The sequence below is a fragment of the Anomaloglossus baeobatrachus genome, chromosome 3, assembly GCF_048569485.1.
Source record: "Anomaloglossus baeobatrachus isolate aAnoBae1 chromosome 3, aAnoBae1.hap1, whole genome shotgun sequence".
NCBI lineage: Eukaryota > Metazoa > Chordata > Amphibia > Anura > Aromobatidae > Anomaloglossus > Anomaloglossus baeobatrachus.
Window position 1 is genome coordinate 415,195,288 of NC_134355.1, and position 24,464 is coordinate 415,219,751.

The following is a 24,464-nucleotide window of genomic DNA, read 5'->3' on the forward strand; positions in this document are numbered from 1 at the left end:
GGAGACTCCGCTTGGAGTAACCCTTGCTTACATTGTTTTTAAAAGAAGCCAAGATGAACAAGTCATGGGTCAGCAAAGACTTTGCTACCTACCCCGGTGTCATCCTGGGGACGGATAAGAATGGCGTAATTTTGAATGTGCTTGATGCAAATCAAAACATCCTGTTTGCAACTAGGGCCCCAGTGCTGCCACTGATGGGGTGGGTGTCTGTGTGGCCCAATTTTTGGAAAAAAAGGGAGACTCCGCTTGGAGTAACCCTTGCTTGATGTGTTTTTAAAAGAAGCCAAGATGAACAGAGCTGGGATCAGGAAAGACTTTGCTACCTACCCCGGTGTCATCCTGGGGACGGATAAGAATGGCGTATTTTTGAATGTGCTTGATGCAAATCAAAACATCCTGTTTGCAACTAGGGCCCAAGTGCTGCCACTGATGGGGTGGGTGTCTGTGTGGCCCAATTTTTGGAAAAAAAGGGAGACTCCGCTTGGAGTAACCCTTGCTTGATGTGTTTTTAAAAGAAGCCAAGATGAACAGAGCTGGGATCAGCAAAGACTTTGCTACCTACCCCGGTGTCATCCTGGGGACGGATAAGAATGGCGTATTTTTGAATGTGCTTGATGCAAATCAAAACATCCTGTTTGCAACTAGGGCCCAAGTGCTGCCACTGATGGGGTGGGTGTCTGTGTGGCCCAATTTTTGGAAAAAAAGGGAGACTCCGCTTGGAGTAACCCTTGCTTGATGTGTTTTTAAAAGAAGCCAAGATGAACAGAGCTGGGATCAGCAAAGACTTTGCTACCTACCCCGGTGTCATCCTGGGGACGGATAAGAATGGCGTATTTTTGAATGTGCTTGATGCAAATCAAAACATCCTGTTTGCAACTAGGGCCCAAGTGCTGCCACTGATGGGGTGGGTGTCTGTGTGGCCCAATTTTTGGAAAAAAAGGGAGACTCCGCTTGGAGTAACCCTTGCTTGATGTGTTTTTAAAAGAAGCCAAGATGAACAGAGCTGGGATCAGCAAAGACTTTGCTACCTACCCCGGTGTCATCCTGGGGACGGATAAGAATGGCGTATTTTTGAATGTGCTTGATGCAAATCAAAACATCCTGTTTGCAACTAGGGCCCAAGTGCTGCCACTGATGGGGTGGGTGTCTGTGTGGCCCAATTTTTGGAAAAAAAGGGAGACTCCACTTGGAGTAACCCTTGCTTGATGTGTTTTTAAAAGAAGCCAAGATGAACAGAGCTGGGATCAGGAAAGACTTTGCTACCTACCCCGGTGTCATCCTGGGGACGGATAAGAATGGCGTATTTTTGAATGTGCTTGATGCAAATCAAAACATCCTGTTTGCAACTAGGGCCCAAGTGCTGCCACTGATGGGGTGGGTGTCTGTGTGGCCCAATTTTTGGAAAAAAAGGGAGACTATGCTTGGAGTAACCCTTGCTTGATGTGTTTTTAAAAGAAGCCAAGATGAACAGAGCTGGGATCAGCAAAGACTTTGCTACCTACCCCGGTGTCATCCTGGGGACGGATAAGAATGGCGTATTTTTGAATGTGCTTGATGCAAATCAAAACATCCTGTTTGCAACTAGGGCCCAAGTGCTGCCACTGATGGGGTGGGTGTCTGTGTGGCCCAATTTTTGGAAAAAAAGGGAGACTCCGCTTGGAGTAACCCTTGCTTGATGTGTTTTTAAAAGAAGCCAAGATGAACAGAGCTGGGATCAGGAAAGACTTTGCTACCTACCCCGGTGTCATCCTGGGGACGGATAAGAATGGCGTATTTTTGAATGTGCTTGATGCAAATCAAAACATCCTGTTTGCAACTAGGGCCCAAGTGCTGCCACTGATGGGGTGGGTGTCTGTGTGGCCCAATTTTTGGAAAAAAAGGGAGACTCCGCTTGGAGTAACCCTTGCTTGATGTGTTTTTAAAAGAAGCCAAGATGAACAGAGCTGGGATCAGCAAAGACTTTGCTACCTACCCCGGTGTCATCCTGGGGACGGATAAGAATGGCGTATTTTTGAATGTGCTTGATGCAAATCAAAACATCCTGTTTGCAACTAGGGCCCAAGTGCTGCCACTGATGGGGTGGGTGTCTGTGTGGCCCAATTTTTGGAAAAAAAGGGAGACTCCGCTTGGAGTAACCCTTGCTTGATGTGTTTTTAAAAGAAGCCAAGATGAACAGAGCTGGGATCAGGAAAGACTTTGCTACCTACCCCGGTGTCATCCTGGGGACGGATAAGAATGGCGTATTTTTGAATGTGCTTGATGCAAATCAAAACATCCTGTTTGCAACTAGGGCCCAAGTGCTGCCACTGATGGGGTGGGTGTCTGTGTGGCCCAATTTTTGGAAAAAAAGGGAGACTCCGCTTGGAGTAACCCTTGCTTGATGTGTTTTTAAAAGAAGCCAAGATGAACAGAGCTGGGATCAGGAAAGACTTTGCTACCTACCCCGGTGTCATCCTGGGGACGGATAAGAATGGCGTATTTTTGAATGTGCTTGATGCAAATCAAAACATCCTGTTTGCAACTAGGGCCCAAGTGCTGCCACTGATGGGGTGGGTGTCTGTGTGGCCCAATTTTTGGAAAAAAAGGGAGACTCCGCTTGGAGTAACCCTTGCTTGATGTGTTTTTAAAAGAAGCCAAGATGAACAGAGCTGGGATCAGCAAAGACTTTGCTACCTACCCCGGTGTCATCCTGGGGACGGATAAGAATGGCGTATTTTTGAATGTGCTTGATGCAAATCAAAACATCCTGTTTGCAACTAGGGCCCAAGTGCTGCCACTGATGGGGTGGGTGTCTGTGTGGCCCAATTTTTGGAAAAAAAGGGAGACTCCGCTTGGAGTAACCCTTGCTTGATGTGTTTTTAAAAGAAGCCAAGATGAACAGAGCTGGCATCAGGAAAGACTTTGCTACCTACCCCGGTGTCATCCTGGGGACGGATAAGAATGGCGTATTTTTGAATGTGCTTGATGCAAATCAAAACATCCTGTTTGCAACTAGGGCCCAAGTGCTGCCACTGATGGGGTGGGTGTCTGTGTGGCCCAATTTTTGGAAAAAAAGGGAGACTCCGCTTGGAGTAACCCTTGCTTGATGTGTTTTTAAAAGAAGCCAAGATGAACAGAGCTGGGATCAGCAAAGACTTTGCTACCTACCCCGGTGTCATCCTGGGGACGGATAAGAATGGCGTATTTTTGAATGTGCTTGATGCAAATCAAAACATCCTGTTTGCAACTAGGGCCCAAGTGCTGCCACTGATGGGGTGGGTGTCTGTGTGGCCCAATTTTTGGAAAAAAAGGGAGACTCCGCTTGGAGTAACCCTTGCTTGATGTGTTTTTAAAAGAAGCCAAGATGAACAGAGCTGGGATCAGCAAAGACTTTGCTACCTACCCCGGTGTCATCCTGGTGACGGATAAGAATGGCGTATTTTTGAATGTGCTTGATGCAAATCAAAACATCCTGTTTGCAACTAGGGCCCAAGTGCTGCCACTGATGGGGTGGGTGTCTGTGTGGCCCAATTTTTGGAAAAAAAGGGAGACTCCGCTTGGAGTAACCCTTGCTTACATTGTTTTTAAAAGAAGCCAAGATGAACAAGTCATGGGTCAGCAAAGACTTTGCTACCTACCCCGGTGTCATCCTGGGGATGGATAAGAATGGCGTATTTTTGAATGTGCTTGATGCAAATGTAGCTGTGAAGTGTACAACTGGGGCACAACTGCTGCCACTGAAGGGGTGGGTGTGTGTGTGGCCCAATTTTTGGAAAAAATGGAGACTCCGCTTGGAGTCACCTTGCGGTGTTTTACATGATTTTAGAAGGGCGTGCCATGCCTATATCTGTGTGTCCTCCTCTTTTTCCTTGTCCAGCTGTTTTGTTTTCGCATGAGTATATGTCCTTGTCACTTTCCAATGTGTTTGAGTTGTTTGTCACCTTTAGGACACCTTTGAGGGTGTTTTCTAGGTGTTTTTCTGTGTTTGTGATTGCCTGCCATTGTTTCCTATGCAGTTCGAGTTCGGTTCGTCGAACGTTCGACGAACCGAACTCGAACGGGAGGTCCGTTCGGCGAACCAACCTCGAGCCGAACCGCGACCGGTTCGCTCATCTCTAGTAGAGACTGAGGTCCGTAATTAGCTGTGACATCACTCAGGCAAGTTGCATACCAGCTCCCAGCTGTTGTGCTTTATCATGGCTGAGTATAAAAATTGGGGGACCACACGCTGTTTTTTTAAATTATTTATTTAAGTAATGAATAAAAAAAGCCACATGCAGTTCTTATTTTCATACACAGCTAAGGTAAGCTCATGGCTGGGGCTGCAGGCTGACACCATATGCTTTATCTGTGCTGGGTATCATAATATGGGGGAACTCTACTCCAATTTATTTATTTTTTTTGTACCATGATAGTGACCCACAGACAGGGTCTGTGATTGCAAGCAGTCAGATGCTGTCACACAGACTGGGGGTACGTCTGACTACAACCAATCACAGACTCCTGGATGGCCGATGGGCAGGGGAAGCAGTGAGTATATTAATAAAAAAGAAGAGGGAAATTACAGTCATGTTGGGGACTCAGTAAGTATAGAGTCTTGCTTTTTTATTTTTTCTCTATTTTTTTTTTTATTTCCCAAGTTGCCGGTTCCCAGAGAACTTCAAGCCCTTGTGGCGCATTCAGATGCTTTTGAAACCGGAGAGATCCGGATTTTTATAGTGTGGGTCTGCCCATCAGTATTGAAGAGTATATTTTTACAAACAATGAAGGATACAGTCCACAAAAAAAAAAATTAAAACAAGAATGAAAAATAAAGTTAATCCATCATTTTTGTAGGAGGAAGCAACATTGGCCTACACATGTCCAGCAAACCGAGGTGGTGGTAGGACACGCGCTTGAAAGCCAGGAGCCTCATGCCTTGCCACCACTATGTTTTCCCAGTGTGCAGTTAGATAGATAGCTTTACCATCCCTGCCTGTGCTTACTGGTCCAAGTATCATTAGTTGCATGGACCTTTCCACTTATAGCATTGTGGTTGTGAACAACAGATTTGTTCCACCCCATGTGTGTGCAGGGCAGGGATGGCACACCTGTAAAAATAATGGCGGCTGGGGAAAACATACTGCAGTACAGATACAGATAATTTTTTGGAAACTGTCTGTCTTCACCAAGCTGACCAGCAGCATATCAAGGGCAATCCTTTTGGATATGCTGTCATTTGGGGCCAGAGCTTGTGGGTGGCTGGATGGGTATTTCATTTTTCTATCAAGAGTTTGAAGGCTAAAGAGATGCACACTTACATGGGATGGTGTGATTTTAGCCACATCATGTGAGTAGATGGCCCTGGTGATCGTGAGCTGATGCAAGATGCTGACACCACAGATGAAAAGACCAACACCACAGCAGAAGAGGGAGCAGGATGAGCCTGAATTCTTTCCTGATTTCTCAGAAAACTACTCCACTGCAGCTTGTGTTTGGAAGCCAGATGATGCATCATGCAGATATTGCTCAGTTTGAGAAGATATTTTCCTCGCTTTAGACTCTGGCGGCACATTTTGCAAACCACCACACTCTTGTCATCAGCAAATTCCCTTAAGAAATGCCATGCTAGGGAAGTCTTTTGACCTGGCTTTGCTGGGACATTTTTACCTGAGCAACGGCTGGTAGCAACCGACTTACTGGCTCTCTCCTTTGCTGTGCTGCTGGTTTGTTTGGCTGAACATCTTTATCAGGACTGCTTACATCACTATGAAGGAGGCTCATGGTGGGGTCATGCACCTCGTCATCAGCCCTCGCATCATCTTCAAGCGACTCCTCAGCCCTGCCCTCCTTTCCAGTCTGCACACTCACAAAAACCACAGTACTTTGCACCTGTGTTTCATTATCCTCTGAGCTGGCAGCGATGGGTTCGGAAGTGTCCACAGCCTCAACGTTTGCTGATTGGCTGCTCTGCAACATTTCAGAAAGCTTTATTCAGGTGACAAACTTGAAAAGAAACTGGTCGTACAGGCAAAAGTCTATGTTTAGTGTTCAGCACCAAATCCAAGGTGTTCGGTACGGGCACCAAACTGTGTAGTTTAAGTTCGCTCATCCCCAATAATAATAATAATAATAATAATAATTTTATTTATATAGTACCAAGATATTCGGCAGCACTTTACAGTTGAGCAGGGACACACACAGACAATGGAGACATTACAAATAACATAATTTAAAAGTTACAGGAGTTAGGTCCATGCTTGCAAGCTTTCAATCTATGAGGAAATGGATGGGCATAAAATAGAAAAAGTTCTTTTCAGGTATAGTCCACTCAATATTATAATAAATAGGGGTTGTCTTATAAAGCTACTTTGATCTTTTCTATACACATCATAGAACAGAAAAAAAAATTCTGCTCTTCAGTAAGATTTTACCAAACTTAGGCAGGCAGAATTAGCATGGAGAAAATTATATACCAGCTGTGACCAGTGTAGATAAGACATGAGTGAACCTGAACAGTAAAGTTTGGTGTTCATACAGAACTCAGACACTACAAAAAAATCAGTGTTTGATTTTTGAGTTCAGGGACTTTATGTATGCTATCCACTCAAGCACAAATCGCTGTGCCTTGGTACGCTCGGTTCTTGGCCCAGTGGTAACCATTTGCAGTGTTTGAATGGTCACACTTGGATTAAAATAGCATTATCAGATGTAGTGTGGACAAAAAAAAATGAAAATCCCCTGACTTCTCTCCCCTGGAGGCTACTCTGGAAATTATATTTTTAGGGTCAAAGCTATCTCACAGTCTAAATCAAGACAGCAATGACATTACAACACTTGACCATTGAATAAATGTTGATTGTTATATGCCACTTACCATTTCTACTCCATATTCAGTTGAATGTTCTCAAATAATTAATTTTATTAATAAGAATCTTCCTCTGTTACAGCAGGATTCCACGTTTTATTAAGGATTCCATTTTATTAAGTAAGGGAATCCACTGTGCAAAAAAATCGAAATACCTGGCCAACATTCTTTCTCCTAACATATATATTAACCCTTCAGTTCGGAATAAAACCTGCCTTAATATTACAGAATGCTTTAAATGCAGGGTTGTGAGATGTGGATTATTTAAGTATATTTATAAATGCCATAGATTTACATCTTCCAGTAATAATAAGTTATTTCACATCAAGTATTTTATAAACTGTAACACCAATTATTTAGTATATCTAATTGCATGTAAAAGATGTGACACACTCCAGGGCTTTGAGGTACTTGGCCCCAGGCAGTATATTTACTGGGACAGTTCACTGGGTGGTTGTTGCCCGGTTCCGTGACCCTGGGGGTCGCTTAAAAGGGGAATTTGTACAAAGGTAAAATAATAAAATAAAAATAGTTTTTTGTGACGCCACTTGTGGTGTGCGGTTATATGGAGAGAACTGCTGCTGCGATTTCTCTCACGGATGGGGCTGGTGGTATTGCGCAGCTTAGGTGTAATGGCTCTCCACAAGTAGAGCTAGACCCCAGGGGTGCATGATGGTGGTTGTAGTCTGTAGGTGCAGAGGCGTAGGAATAATTCAGACGACACAGGGGCTGCATTTAACTTGCGCTTTACTCACTGGCTTTGAGTTGTTGCCACCCTGTTTGTGCTTGGCTTTACCAATCTGGTATTCCCTTTGTTCCAGTGCCAGTGTAGTGAACTGGTGAGCCTTGATGGTCCCCTCACTGGACAGATTATTATCAGGCAAGCCTAAAGCATCCTCCTGAAGTAGGGCTCTGTGTCCCATTGGTGCTCTGTCCAGTGAGTACTTCACCGTACTATCCCTGGCAACCATACTCCTTTTTACTCATTAGGTCACTGCACACTTTCCCGTCAGCATGTCAACTTCTGACTGACTTGGTGTCTGGTAATTTTCTTAACTGGGGTAAATAGCTACTGGGTAATAATCCACTGGAGTATGAACGACAAATAGCAAAGTGAATAGCAAAAATTACGCCTAAAAAATAATTTTATTGTGAACAAAATAATAAAAAGGTCAGAAAGGACCTAGTTTAAAATTGGACAAAGCCAAAAACGAACATAGGACAGAGCCAGAAACTAATTCAAATGATCCCCATTAGGATCAGCTGGCTACTAATAAGACACCCTATCATACAGATGTGAAGGATGTGTCATTTGTTAATTTATCACAAATAAGTGCTGCTATTATGGATGAAAAATAGGAAAGGAACGGTCTTACCCCATCTGCCGTATACCTATTTCCCTGGTTAAAGTATGGACACCTAATGCTGGATGGTTTACAGTTACCGCAGGCAGGATAACCTGGTCCTCGGACCTCTGACTCAGGATCCCCAAAGGTAAATAAACATGTGTCCAGCGGTGTAAAAAAGCTTCTCCCAACGCGTTATCTACTCATATCATCAGGGGAGATGTCCGGTCAACAAATGACCCATACAATATAACACAGCATAGCATCGTACCAATTTACTGTGAAAAAAACAGAACAGACAAACACCGTCACCAAAAAGGTCCTTGCCACAAGTGCACAAACAGCACAGCACCTGCATGCAGGCAATAACACTTACTTCCATCAGGAATACACGAGTCCTGGGCAGCGCGCACCTCACAAGCTGCGCCGCCTAGATTTAAAGTGCCGGTTACTTGGAGTGGCGTCTGACGTCACATCCGCCTGAAAGATGGTGAGCTCACTTCCGGGTCACATGATCGGGACCGCGACGCATCACCGAGTGCGTAACCATAGCAGCCATAACATATTCATATGGCTACAACAAAATGGCCACTGGTATAAACGCCATCATGGCGAGAAAGGGGGCCAATAATGTAAATACGAACCCATCTATACAAAATATGGGTAATCACGAAAAACCCAGACACTGTATGATAGGGTGTCTTATTAGTAGCCAGCTGATCCTAATGGGGATCATTTGAATTAGTTTCTGGCTCTGTCCTATGTTCGTTTTTGGCTTTGTCCAATTTTAAACTAGGTCCTTTCTGACCTTTTTATTATTTTGTTCACAATAAAATTATTTTTTAGGCGTAATTTTTGCTATTCACTTTGCTATTTGTCGTTCATACTCCAGTGGATTATTACCCAGTAGCTATTTACCTTATTTAACGGGGTATGGCTGGCTTTCTGGCAACAGGTTTTGATACCAGCACATGGGCCACGGAAGCAAAGGAGGTTTTTTCGGAGAGAGAATTCACACAGAAAAAATATTCACCGTCACTTAATGGTGCTTTTAGGGATTTAACCAAAACCTATAAGAATAGGATCACTTCTTGGTGGGAAATACAGTCACTTGAGTGCTATTTAAAAGATCACATTGTACCCCGCAACATACGGATTTCTCTTACTCCGAACTACAGGTATAAAAATCCGTATGCGTCGCGGTCCCGATCATGTGACCCGGAAGTGAGCTCACCATCTTTCAGGCGGATGTGACGTCAGACGCCACTCCAAGTAACCGGCACTTTAAATCTAGGCGGCGCAGCTTGTGAGGTGCGCGCTGCCCAGGACTCGTGTATTCCTGATGGAAGTAAGTGTTATTGCCTGCATGCAGGTGCTGTGCTGTTTGTGCACTTGTGGCAAGGACCTTTTTGGTGACGGTGTTTGTCTGTTCTGTTTTTTTCACAGTAAATTGGTACGATGCTATGCTGTGTTATATTGTATGGGTCATTTGTTGACCGGACATCTCCCCTGATGATATGAGTAGATAACGCGTTGGGAGAAGCTTTTTTACACCGCTGGACACATGTTTATTTACCTTTGGGGATCCTGAGTCAGAGGTCCGAGGACCAGGTTATCCTGCCTGCGGTAACTGTAAACCATCCAGCATTAGGTGTCCATACTTTAACCAGGGAAATAGGTATACGGCAGATGGGGTAAGACCGTTCCTTTCCTATTTTTCATCCATAATAGCAGCACTTATTTGTGATAAATTAACAAATGACACATCCTTCACATCTGTATGATAGGGTGTCTTATTAGTAGCCAGCTGATCCTAATGGGGATCATTTGAATTAGTTTCTGGCTCTGTCCTATGTTCGTTTTTGGCTTTGTCCAATTTTAAACTAGGTCCTTTCTGACCTTTTTATTATTTTGTTCACAATAAAATTATTTTTTAGGCGTAATTTTTGCTATTCACTTTGCTATTTGTCGTAATTTTCTTAACTGACAAGATGTCCATCGTCCGTACACTTCACTGACCAGTCCCTCCTCTCCCCAGGTTTCTGACGAGTGGATTGGATGCGTCCCAACCAATAGGTGACCACCTGTCAAGTCCATTTCTAGCCTATTACCCAGTCTCAGAGCAAAGGGCATGGTTTGTGTGTGTGTTGTGGTGTTTTACCAGCACTAATCTTCCAGGAATCCAGGGTTAGATGTAGTACCCTGCGGCACCTGACAGTCAGGGGCACCACAGATGCAATTTACAATATGTCGGCAGTATAACACGCAAGTTAAAAGTGAGAATATCATAACATATTAATGGTGATCATTTACTAACAAACGTTCCCTTTCACACATTTCACATCATTTTTTAGAATTATAAAGCGGTGACATAACAGAGATGAGGTGAGTGGCATAGAAAAGGTCAATCGTCCATGCCGAGGAGGCGACTGGCTTTCTGCATTGCATGCATGAGAAGCATATTGGGTATGGTGCCTGGCTACTAGCTTTCCATCAGGTCGCAACTATAAGAGGGATCTTCTATATTATTATTGATCGTTACATTTTTTCAAGGATTGTATATTTGTATTAAATACTTGTATTAAATGTTCTCTTTCATGATGATTGTTAAATATGTTTTTCTAATGTGAATATGATGAATTGCAATACTATTTTGTATCTATATTTTTTTTAATTGCTCTCTACTTTCATTTGTCTTTTTGTGGAGCAAGTATCTATTTGCGTTTAATTTGTAATACTAATTGACTTTCATATGTTTCTTATTGAACACACACCTGAAATGATTGTGAAGGGTGTGGGTTTTTTTACTGGATTTTGTGAAGCATTTGGATGGTCATTCTCTATAAATTTGGTTGTCATTTTAAAATTATTCTACCATGAGTAAGGGCACCATATGCTTAAAATGTGTTGGTTTTAATTAACCCAATAAAATATAGTTTGTTAACCTACTAATATACTTCTTCACCTTCATGCGGAAGATGGAATTTTTTCTTTTGTTTTTTTTCCTTTGTGCTCTTTTTATGGTTGGCTGTATGTGAACGGAGAGCCAAACTGACCAATCAATTACTTCCAAAGGGATTCAGGTCAAGTCTAGGTCCAAATCTGACTATATCTAAAGTCTAGTGAACCCACCAAACCCGAACTTAAACAAATTCACTCATTTCTAATGTAGATATGAATTTCATGATGGGTTGGGGTAAAAGACTTGTTAGAAAGTTCAGCACAATCTTTCTGTGTTTCCCTCTACCTGTTTTTCTCCCTTTTACTCTCCCTGCCATCTCCATAAAACAAAATGGCCTGTCTCACGTGACACCATAGTGATCTGGCATTCATTCCTTCTCATCCTAAAACATAGATTTCAGCTATTTTTTCAGTATGAGTATTTTGCTCAAAAGATAGGGGTGAGGGTAAAAAGTTACTTATAATCAAGAGTAATTAAGCAAATCTCTCTGATAAGATACTTTGTAATGTTTATTACTTTCACCTAAACTATTGATCTATGCACTGTTTGTGAAAAGTACAGTTCCCTTTACAGTTACACGCGTTACTATTTGTTATTGTTAAATTTAAACCAATTTAATCCATGACAAATTGTTTCTATAAAAACTTGTCTGTTTTAGAGTCTGTAATGGCTAAAAATCATTTAGAGTTTACATTTGAAGCTGTTTTAATCTAAAAATGTGATTTTCTAGATATTTTAAAGTGGTTGAGGATTTTTTGTGTGTTAATAGTGTTTTCTTAAAACACACCATGATTGAAATTTTTTTTATTACATAAAAAATAGACAAATCTTTGGCTTTAGTATAAATAAACTTATGTTAAAAAGCATGTTTTTTCCAAATCAAAAAACATATATTTAGTGTTTCTGGTTAACAGAGTAATATAGAAGAATATGAGGCACTCAACAATTCTATTAATGAAAAAAAAACTTCTTTACTCAGGTAGCTTAAAGCTTATGCTTGACACACAGATAGGCAACAGCCATTTCACACTATGCATGCTTTATTGTATTTCCAGAATAACCATTCTGGTTATTATTTTGTGAATTTTCAAGCATTATTTCTTTCAGCTTTGGCTATGTAGCTAGGCACAAAGGCAACAATAGAAGTTAAAGCAATTTCTACAAATCCCAAGGGCTAAGCTTAGTCAGAAAAGAAATGTTTCACTTTGTGACTAGAAAACATAGTGGTGACCATTGACTATTTATTGTGCTCTGTAAACTCTTCTTAGATTTGATGTAGAACACTGACAAGTGTTAAACAACCATGGCCCTTTTGTTATATGCATAAAGAGGATCATATAAAACAGTAGAGTAAAAAATAAGTAATCCAACTTTTATTTGTTAAATACTGATCCAACAAATGACAAGTTTGAAGCAACAGAATAATGAACACCTTTATTGGCTGACATTTTGGTTCAGCTTAGACAATTATCAATATCGTAATCTGAATAAACAATGAATGGGAGCTGCTCAATATGGTTGTCAGTGTGCCATGTTTAAGAGGATACTGAAAAACATTTACCTCCTCTTTCGGATTATAAAACGCACTTTTCTTCTGAAAAATTCAAGAGGAAAATGAGGGGTGCATCTTAAAATCTGAATGTAGCTTACCAGGGGGGTGGTGGAGAGGGCTTACAGGAGGATGGACCAATGCTGTGCACTGTGCTGTGGGTGCTGATCTGTGCCAAGGCTGTGGGCACTGCTCTGTGTGGCTCTATGTGGAAGATAATGCTGCTCTGTGCAGCTCTGTCCGGCAGGCAGTGGTGCTCTTTGCAGCTCTGTGCAGCGGGCGGCGCTGCTCTGTGCAGTTCTGTGCGGTGGGCGGCACTGCTCTGTGCAGCTCTGTGCAGTGAGTGTCGCTGCTCTGTGCGGCTCTGTGTAGAATGCAGCACTGCTCTGTTTGGCTCTGTGCAGAGTGCAGCACTGCTCTGTGCGGCTCTGCACAGCGGACAGTGAGGCTCTGTGTGGCAGCCAGTGAGGCTCTGTGTGGCAGGCAGTGAAGCTCTGTGCGGCAGGCATTGAGGCACGGGTGATTTTCCATTTTTAAGATGTCGAAGGTGAGGGCTTCAAATAATGGTGACCAGAGTCAGCGCATGCACAGATGGAGCTCTCGGTTCAAGCTCTCACCTGCACATGTGCCGCCTCCAGTCCATTGACATTCCAGCAGCAGACTTAAGGAAAATGGTACCCGGAGGTGGCACGTGTGCAGATGAGATCTCAGCTTATCATTGAGCCAATAACTCAATCTGCGCACATGCTAACTCTGGCAGTAATTTCTTTGAAGCCTGCACTGCCAATATCTTCAGAATAGCATGTACTTCACCACCCACATTAAGCCCCAGCACAGAGCAGCACCCATTGCCCCACACAGATCAGTGACCACTGCCCCAGCACAGAGCAGTGCCTATAGCCCCAGGCCAGCGCCACAGCCCACAGTGAGCATCTGGGCCCCCTCTGCACCACCTTTAGCATCACCGTACTCCACCGCCCCTGCCTTCTATGACCCCCGCTCCACCACCGCTGCTGACCCCCTTCCCAGTAAGACACCACTGGATTATAAAATGGACCCCATTCTTTTACCTTTTTATCCTCTAAATTTGGGGTGCATCTTGTAATCCGGTGCATCTTATAAAATGAAAAATATGGTATACTTTGCCTCTAAAATAAAGCAGTAGTGCTACTGTTTGTATTACTATAGTTCAATTTTAAGTGGATCATCTATTTGTGTAATATGCAAACCTATGAATTGAAGTTACAACGCTGGACATATGTACAGTATTTGAGTTGCTATTAATGTATGTGACAGCCCCCAGCTCGACATATTGGGGTTTTTTAGTGAGGGCAAACTGATGCATGCACATTATGTCAATTACATCTTCCCAAAAACATTAGTTTCTGCATCTAGTAAAAGGTGTCAACAGAGTCTTTGTGGAGAGACATAATCCACCACTGAACGAAATTGCAAAAGCTAGGATACTCCAATATAATGTTTTCTTATTTTGCTAGTGTTTAATAATTGATTACCTTAAAGGCTCTCTTGGTGGTTGTGGTTTATTATGAATATCGCATGACCTATGCACTTAGCCTTAGTAATGTTACATTTTATATTTTTTGCTATTAATGTTATATTTTTATCTTACTCCCTTTTTCTTGTTGTTTTCATTACAGGGCAAAATTGTGGAGGGTTAGTACAAGGTCCAAATGGTACAATAGAAAGTCCTGGGTTTCCACATGGATATCCAAACTATGCGAACTGTACATGGATAATTATTACTGGGGAAAGAAACAGAATACAATTGTCATTTCAAATATTTGCACTGGAAGAAGATTTTGATATTTTATCCATTTTTGATGGACAGCCTCAACAAGGGAATTTGAAAGTCAGGTAGGACTTTATTTTCAATACAAATCATGAATGTGCATCATTGTTTAATATGTTTTACTCATATCTATAGAAAGGAAACAATTGGATAAAGGTGACAATATTGGTAACATTTGTAAGCAAAAAGGTTATTCCCAAAAACAAGTTACCCTTTATCTGAGGGATTCTGAGACAATTTGATCATTGGGTCCTCAATTGATGCTGATAACAGAGCTCTGGATCTGTGAGAATAGGGTTCTGTAACCCCCTCTTGAATATAATGAATGCATGTATACTCAGCTTCCACTCAATTTGTTGGCAATGAGATTGCTGGAAATAGTCAAGTATAAAGTTTGACTTTCTCCTGCTATCCCACAGACATTGGATAAATCAAAGGTTGAGCATGAGCACTTCTGCTCCATTCAGAACTTCAGTGACCAGTTCTTGAGGATACAGTGCTCCATTATAGGGATGCTACTGATCAGAGCCCAGAAATTAGCAAGTTATTCTCTATAGGGGTTTTGGGAAAACCCTGTAGGCAGTATGATGCTTTATGTATATATGCATATGTTCACATGGGTTAGATACAAGGCAGGTTTTATAACCACAATTTCTAGGTAGAAAATTTTTAAAGGGAGTCTTCATGAAAAGTAAAAAAACAAAATAACTGAAGGAAATGTCAGTCTAAATATATTCCTAAATACATGTAATAAGAGAATCACAATTGTTTTGTTTAGAGAGGTAATCAAATCACTGTAGAAATAAAAAGGATAATGCCTTGTTTCACTGAGATAAACCTATCCTTGAATGTGAGGACAGGTGCCTGTGAGCATGTGCAGTACAAAGCTCAACCCGCCTTCATATGTAGAATGATGAGCTACATCAATATTAAAAATCCACAGAAATTTCTGTGTGACCTCCCTGTCTGAATAACAGTATAAGCATCTCCACGTCCCAGCAAAGTAGCTTCCTTATGCTCACAGGCACCTGCCCTAACATTCTAGGACAGGTTGCTGTCAGAGTTACAAAGTGATGGCCATTTTAATTCAATGTTGATTACCTCTTAATACAAAACAATTGTGATTTGCTAATTAAATGTTTTTAGGAAATTATTTATAAGGGCATTTCCTTCAGTTATTTAGTTTTTCTATTCCCGATAAACCCCTTTAAGGTATAAAATCTAGAAAGGATCTGTGAATGCCAATATCTTAATCCAATCGGTCCAGAAAATAGAAAACACTCCGGACTTCCTTAGCATGGTAATTCCTATGGCCTGAAAAACCCCTGGTATGTAAACAAGGAGAGTGTGGTGCTCACGTTTAGAAGCCAAGTAGCATGATCCAAGAAATAAAAACTGGATGAAAAAATTAAAAAGGGCACTCACAATCCTTAAAAAACAATATAAAGCTGGACTAAAATCTAAATGATTTCTTTTTATTTATGCTGCAGATATCTTTAAGGTTCCTAGTAGAATTTCTGTGAAAAATTTCCTTAGCAACTGTGGCAAATGTGAGTGTACCCTTAGGCCCTATTCCCATGTGCAAAAACTACTTTTCATTATGTTGCTTTTTTTCTGCTAGTGTTTTCTCCATCATAAGTAAGATTAATATGTTTTGGTTTAATTTCAGATGCTTTTTATTCACTTTTTTATGCATATTTGAGGTGGCATTTTTGTTAATGCTTTTTCTAGTACACACGCACTGGGATTCTACACTCAAAAACCTATAGTAAAAAAAAGTACAGTTCAACAATGTTTTTAAACTCACATTGTTCATGAGTTTTCTAAAAATCATATCCACTTTGCTTCTTGACGTGTTAAATGCAGAAGATTTAAAAATAAAATGCAGTGGGAAAAAATGCTATGAGGAAAATAGCCTTATTGTTTGCATCTGGTTTTATATAAGATATTGGATTAGATTGTATCAATATAATAATAATAATAATAATAATATTTATTCATTTATATAGCGCTATTAATTCTGCAGCGCTTTACATACAATCAATATGACCCAAATAATTTGCAAATTTTCCTAGGTTTTTGTAGGAAAACAGATTTCTATTTTACCTATGCACAAGAATGCAAACAAAAGTATTACATCTATTTTTGAATAAGATGCACAAAAGGATATTTTCTTTAATGTGTATAATCTATATGGATGAATCTTAACATAGAGAGTTGAAATAGGGTATTGTCTTTGTTGTATAAAAATGAATGGACCATTATATTATTGTATAATAATTTGCTATGTTAGACACAGCAGGAACCTTTTGAAACAAAGACTATTTATATAGTTCACTTTCATCACAAAGTGCTTAATCTTCATTTAAAGTATATCTCCAGGCAGCAAATGAAAGTTCAGCTTGGCTGGCACCGAAGGAAATGCTACAACTTCTGACTGCAATGGTTGGCATTGGTTGGCATTTGTAGTGTTTCCTATGCTGCTTGCCAAGCTCTTCATGCAAGTGCTGCTTTTTTCTCAGCTGTCATGGCTAGCATAGAATCCCAACATTTTCACCAAACTTACCACTAATCAATTGCAGAATTGCAACGTAAGCGTTGTCGTCTTGTAGTCCAGCATCTGCATGAGCTGTAAGGTCTTCCATCCACCTGTTATTGATTGACAGTTTTCCTCTTATTACTCTACATAGAGAAAAACTGTCAGTCAACTAATTAATTGTAAGTTTAGACAAAATATAGAATTTTCAGTTACATACTACTGATGAAGCATTATTGTTACTACTGCCATTCTCTTTAACCACATGGCCAGTTGTACTTTACATAAATTCCTGCAGGAATTTCTTTGAGGACATTTTTCATTATATTATAAAAAAAGATAAATCTATGTTATTTTAGGAAGCTTGAGACACCTTGTGGAATATATACTGACTGTAATTATCATTGCATTATTCTTCATAGATGGTAATGTGCTCATGTTAGTATTCTGACTTATGTACATAAATGTCTTCCCATTTTTATCAAGCATTGTAGTTTGCTTATTTCTCCTTAAAATGTTTGCTATCTGTGCTTTTAAATAGTAAAAAAAATGCAGAACGGTTGTTAAGCCTGGCCAACTCAGCATCTCTAATAACTGGTGAGTAGAGATGGGAGGACCAGTTGAAGTTTTGTTCGGTGAATTCAGACAGACTTTAGATGAAGTTCTGTTCAGGATTAGAGATGAGCAAACCTATCAAGGTTCGTGTTCGCCAACTTTACCGGTGTTTGCTGAACAGCTCAACAACATTGAGTTCAATGAGAGGCAAAACTTAAGTTTTATTAGGGGCTATGGAGCCTGGTGTTAGTAAGGGCTAGGGGGCTGCAAAAGAAATAAATTAAGAAATAAAGCAGAACAGTTATGCGGCTGTCACATTGCTTCTAGATCCGATCATTTACTCTTATATATATTAACTGCTTCCCCCGCCCACCGGCAGCCCTGGCATCTCTGATTGGTTGCAATGAGACCGCACTCCCAACCTTTGTGACACCAACTGTGATTTTTTTGGGAATCACACATGCTGTCTGGGTCCTCTAATGGAGTTAAAAATAAATAAATTAAAAAAAGATTGTCATAGGGTCCCTCGTATGTTGATACCGAGAACAGAAAAAGCAGATGGCTACAGCCTGCAGCCCTAAAGACCCTATCACACACAGAGATAATTCTGCGGCAGATCTGTGGTTGCAGTGAAATTGTGGAAAATCAGTGTCAGGTTTGTGGGTGTGTACAAATGGAACAATATGTCCATGATTTCACTACAACCACAGATCTGCCAAAATTTCTCTCTGTGTGTGACGGGGCCTTAAGCTGTCTGCTTATCTTGGCTGTGTATCAGAATACGAGGGAACCCATGCAGCTTTTTTATTATTTAAATAATTCCTTTTGAAAAACAGTGAGCAATCCCCCCAATTTTGATACCCAGCTAAGCTAAAGTTAACAGCTGGGGGGCTGGTGTTCTTAGGTTGGAGTGGCCCATTGTTTTTGGGCCCCCAAGGCTAAACATTGCAGCCTGCAGCCACCCAGATTTGTCACATCCATTAGATGTGACAATCTCGGCACTTAACTCAGCTCATCCCAATTGCCTTGGTGCGTTGACAATCACGGTAATATAAGCTGTTAATGACAGCTCATAGCTGACATTAAGCAATAGATTAGTAACAGGAGGTGTCTATGAGACCCACCCATTACTAATCTGTATATGAATGGAAATAAATAAAATTACCAAAAATTCCTTTATTTTAAATAAATACAAAAAATCTACCCTCTTTCACCCTTTTATTAATCCTAAAACACCCTGGTCCGACGTAATCCACAGAAGGTCTACATTGCATGTAGATGTGCTTTTTGCCAGAAGATACAGATTTGGTGCAGGAATTTGGTGTATATATTTCCAATTCACCAAATCTGTATCTCTTGGCAAAAAAACACGGTTTTCTGCCAGGACATACAGGTCTCATTGAACTGGATGAGTTAATCTGAGGTAAAGTCACTGAGTTATTTTAAATAAAGGATTAATTTGGTACCTGTGTTTATTTCTCTTCACTTACAGTTTTAGACAAAAGTTTTTACAAAGCAAAGATAAGCACATGGCTAAGGGCTGTAGCCTGTAGACATCTGCTTTATCTGAGTATCAATATAGGGGGGACTATACACTGATTTTTGCATTTACTTACTTTTACACTTTATTAGAGGACCCAGCCAGCGTGTGTGATTCCAACCAATCATGGATGCTGTCATACAGGGTGGGGGTGCAGTTTGACTGCAACCAATCACAGACACTGAGATTGCTGGTGGGTGGGGAAACAGTGAATATGTATCAGGGTTAATGAGCAGACCCGGTGGTAGTCCTACCGCTGAGCAGAGACTTGTAAGTATGTCCTACTTTAACTATTTTGCTCCATTTATTTTACAGTGACTTACCTGGCCATTCACAGCCACACCAATACTTGCCATGGCTGTGAAGAGGTTGGAAGTGGATGGTCTCTGCAATAGTGGAAATAAGAACAGTTACCAAACAAAGCCAAACCTTGCTAATTTTTGAGAAAAGTGTTTGTGAATCTGATCCCCACTTGAACGAGCCAAGGCTTGGGCCAAATTTAAGATTGGAGAACCTTTTTTTAACAAGTTTGCTCATCTCTAGTTAGGACACGGACTTGACCTGACCCAAATTTGAACTCACTGATTGTGCACTATGGCTCTCTGCCTACATACAGCCAAACATTAACAGAGCACTTCTGAGGGAGGGAGGGTTTTTCATTTTTTGCTTACACACTACATCCGGTAATGCTGATTTTATCTCTAGTGTAAGTCATTCAAACACTGCAAGTGGGTCTTACTGGGCTCAGCATCGAGTGTACCCGTGCACACCGATGCTCAATCGATGGGTTACCATACATAAAGATCCAGAACTCAGAACTCAAACACTGAATTCTTTGTAAACTCTGTGTTCAGTACGAACCGCAAGTATTAAAGTTCGGGTCCAGTCATCTTTACCTCAGGGCAGATATAGCCTTTGCATTCAGAATTCCAAAATTGTTACATGTAACTGATATAAAATATCTGTATATCTCGAGCAGCTTTTGTTGCGTTTTTTTGTACACTTTTCAATTATGGTTTGGACCATAATATACTAATAAATCATGTTGGATTTTTTTTACATTTATTTAAGGAAATAAAAATAAAATCTATATAACCAAGAAAGCATTAAACTACTTATATCTTTAATAATAGCTTTCTAGGATTGCACACATCACCAGAACTGTGCATGCGATGAATCTGGATGGATTCCAACCAGATGCATAATCATACATGACAGTACAAGCAATTGTAAGAAAGCTTCAATGTGAGATTCATGGAAAATTGCTGTTGGAAGAGCTCCAAGTTCCTTAAATGTATCTTCAAGGTCTATAATAGATGCAGGGTCATTGTCTCACTAAAAATAAAATTGTTCCCCCACAAGAATTTCTTTTCCTTCCAAGTTCTTGATCATTTTGCTTATTTTAATCCTGTTCTTTTTTATCTGTATTCATAAACAAATCTACACTTTTAAAATGTTCTTAAAGGGTTTGTCTCATCTTCTTAAATGGGTAGAATTACAAGGTGCTTGACAAAAAAATGCAACTTTGCAATTTTCCCCTAATATAAATCCTACGCTTTCTCAAGGATGACTACTTGATGACGAATTTAATAATGAGCTGTAGTAAGGTCTGTAGTCTCTTGAGCAGCTTGTCCCCTGGGCATGGAGCAATGAGCTTACAGGCTGTTTGCTACAGTGCTTGTACACACTTCTCAGCAGCAGCCTAGATCACTAAATCTCACTAGCTTCATTGTACTTACTCTCCATGAATGCAGAAGGGGCAAACTGAATCTGCTGGAAACATTGAAGAGCACACAGTGAGGACTAAAAACACAACCATGCTACTGAACCAAACTGCCAAGAGTACTGGAGACAATGGAGCTTATGAAGATACATGCTAAGGCTATGTTCACCCAGGGTGTTTTTGCTGCTTTTTTTCCAGCAGCAATACCTGATTCTTGGCAGTAGAAAGGCTACATTTTTTGCTAACAACTTGAAAGAATGGTACTCCTGGCATAAATTCAGGTTTGGTGCTCAGGTAGGATCCAACCCCATAACTTAGAAGTATTCAAATCCAGCACAAACATTGATGGAAGATTCAAGAATATTTATTAACAAGCAAAAATGTTGTGTAAAATGACTTTTCAGTCACTTGGCCTTCCTAAGAGTCACACAATGCTTGTACAGTCATGGCCAAAAGTTTTGAGAATGCTACAAATATTAATTTTTACAAAGTCTACTGCTTCAGTTTTTCTAATGGCAATTTGCATATACTCCAGAATGTCATAAAGAGTGATCAGCGTAACAGCAATTACTTGCAAAGTCAATATTGGCTCAGAAAATAAACTTTAACCCCCAAAACACATTTCAACATCATTGCATTCCAGCCTTAAAAGGAGCAGCTAACATTGTTTTAGTGATTGATCCATTAACACAGGTGTGGGTGTTGATGAGGACAGGGCTGGCGATCAATCAGTCATGATTAAGTAAGAATGACACCACTGGACACTTTAAAAGGAGGCTGGTGCTTGGTATCATTGTTTCTCTTCAGTTAACCATGGTTATCTCTAAAGAAACACGTGCAGCCATCATTGCTCTGCACAAAAATGGCCTAACAGGGAAGAGTATCGAAGCTACAAAGATTGCACCTCAGTCAGCAATCTATGGCATCATCAAGAACTTCAAGGAGAGAGCTTCCATTGTTGCCAAAAAGGCTCCAGGGCGCCCAAGAAGGACCAGCAAATACCAGGACCGTATCTTAAAACTGTTTCAGCTGCGGGATCGGACTACCAGTAGTGCCGAGCTAGCTCAGCAATGGCAGCAGGCTGGTGTGAATGCTTCTGCACGCACTGTGAGGCGGAGACTGCTTGAGAAAGGCCTGGTTTCAAGGAGGACAGCAAAGAAGCCACTTCTCTCCAGAAAAAAACATCAGGGACTAACTGATATTCTGCAAAAGGTACAGGGAGTGGACTGCTGAGGACTGGGGTAAAGTCATTTTCTCAGATGAATCCCCTTTTCGATTGTTTGGGACATCTGGAAAACAGCTTATTAGGAGATGGAGAGGTGAGCGCTACCACCAGTCTTGTCTCATGCCAACTGTTAAGCATCCTGAAACGATTAATGTGTGGGGTTGCTTCTCAGCCAAGGGAATCGGCTCACTCATAGTCTTGCCAAACACAGCCATGAATAAAGAATGGTACCTGAATGTCCTCCAAGAGCAACTTCTCCCAACTGTCCAAGAGCAGTTTGGCGCCCAACAATGCCTTTTCCAGCATGATGGAGCACCTTGCCATAAAGCAAAGGTGATCACTAAATGGCTCATGGAACAAAACATAGAGATTTTGGGTCCATGGCCAGGAAACTCCCCAGATCTTAATCCCATTGAGAACCTGTGGGCAATCATCAAGAGATGGGTGGACAAACAAAAAGCAACAAATTCTGACAAAATGCAAGCATTGCTTATGCAAGAATGGACAGCTATCAGTCAGGATTTGATCCAGAAGTTGATTAAGAGCATGCCAGGGAGAATTGCAGAGGTCCTGAAAAAGAAGGGTCAACACTGCAAATATTGACTTGCTGCATTAATTCATTACAACTGTCAATATAACCTTTTGGTACTCATAATATGATTGCAATTATATTTCTGTATGTGATGTAAACATCAGACAAACACAATTAACCCCTTCACGACCGGACGATTTTTCGCTTTCTGTTTTTTTTTTTCGCCATTCTTTTTCTGAGAGACGTAACTTTTTTATTTTTCTGTCAATATGGTCATGTGAGGGCTCATTTTTTGTGGAACAAGCTGTACTTTTAAATGAAACCATAAGTGTTACCATATAGTGTACTGGAAAACGGCAACAAAATTCCAAATGCAGAAAAATTTCAAAAAAAGTGCAATAGCACTATTGTTTTTGAGATATTTTATTCACTCTGTTCACTATATGGTAAAACTGATGTGTGGGTGTGATGTCTCAGGTCAGTGCAAGTTCGTAGACACCAAACATGTATAGGTTTACTTTTATATAAGGGGTTAAAAAAATCGGAAGTTTGACCGAAAAAAGTGGCGCATGTTTTACGCCATATTCCGTGACCTGTAGCGTTCTCATTTTTCGGGATCTATGGCTCAATGATGGCTTATTTTTTGCGTCTCCAGCTGACATTTTTAACGGTACTATTTTTGCGCAGATGCTACCTTTTGATCGCCTCTTACAGCATTTTGCGCAAAAGTTGTGGCGACAAAAAAACGTCGTTTTGGCGTGTGGAATTTTTTTGCCGCTACGCCGTATACTGATCAGATTAATTAATTTTATATTTTGATATATCGGGCGTTTCTGAACACGGCGATACCAAATGTGTGTATATTTTTTATTTTTTTAACCCTTTAATTTTCAATGGGGCGAATGGGGGGTGATTTGAACTTTTAGGTTTTTTTGTTTTTTTTTATTTTTTTAAAACTCTTTTTTAACTTTTTTTTATTTTACTAGTCCCCCTCGGGGGCTATTGCGATCAGCATTCCAATCGCTCTGCACTATCTGCTGATCACAGCTATACAGCTGTAAACAGCAGATATGCTCTCTTTCTCTTTTGCTGTGCCGCTGGCACAGCGAAAGTGAAAGCAATTCATGTGTAGTACAGGAGTCATCACATGACCCTGTGCTACCATGGCAACTATTGGAAGTCACGTGATCACGTCACGTGACTTCCGGTATCGGGCAGTAAGTAAAAGTTTACCGCGATCGCGCTTATAATGGCGCTGTCACATATTGACAGCCCCATTTAAGGGGTTAAACGGCACGAGCAGATAACGATTCTGCTCGTGCCTAGCAGGCACACATCTCAGCTGTGAAAATCAGCTGAGATGTGCGCCGATTGTGGCATGCTGCCGCCGGCAGACCGCGGGCAGTAACATTATGACCGCTAGGACGTAATTTTATGGCCCGCGGTTGTAAAGGGGTTAAAAACCAGAGGGCAACAGATCATGTGAAAATATAATTTTGGTGTCATTCTCAAAACTTTTGGCCATGACTGTAGTATATGGCTCCTGGAAGAGTGCACTGTGTATTGTAATCACCTCTATGGGTCTCTAATATATTAGCTATTAGAAACCCATAGAGGCGAGCCATATACTACAAGCATTGTGTGAATCTGAGGACGGCCAAGTGACCAAAATGTCATTTCACACATTTTTGCTTGTTAATAAATATTCTTGAATCTTCCATCAATTTGTGTGCCGGATAGGAATATTTCTTCATTTTTTTGCGGTGTCCTAACTGCATTTTTGCTGCGTTTTTCTGTGTCATTTGTGTACAATACCTGTTTAAATAAAGTTAGTTTCATTCACCATAAACATAGAAAAAA

At 40.8% G+C, this 24,464-nt stretch overlaps 1 protein-coding gene across 2 annotated transcripts in view; it reads left to right on the forward strand.

Moving 5' to 3' along the window:
- Positions 1-24,464, forward strand: part of CSMD1 (CUB and Sushi multiple domains 1) — a 2,926,925-nt gene that overhangs the window by 502,866 nt on the left and 2,399,595 nt on the right. For both annotated transcript variants that reach the window (XM_075340315.1, XM_075340314.1), the window contains exon 2: positions 14,342-14,558. In XM_075340315.1, coding sequence (XP_075196430.1) covers positions 14,342-14,558 — 217 coding nt within the window. The remainder of the gene's footprint in view (positions 1-14,341; positions 14,559-24,464) is intronic.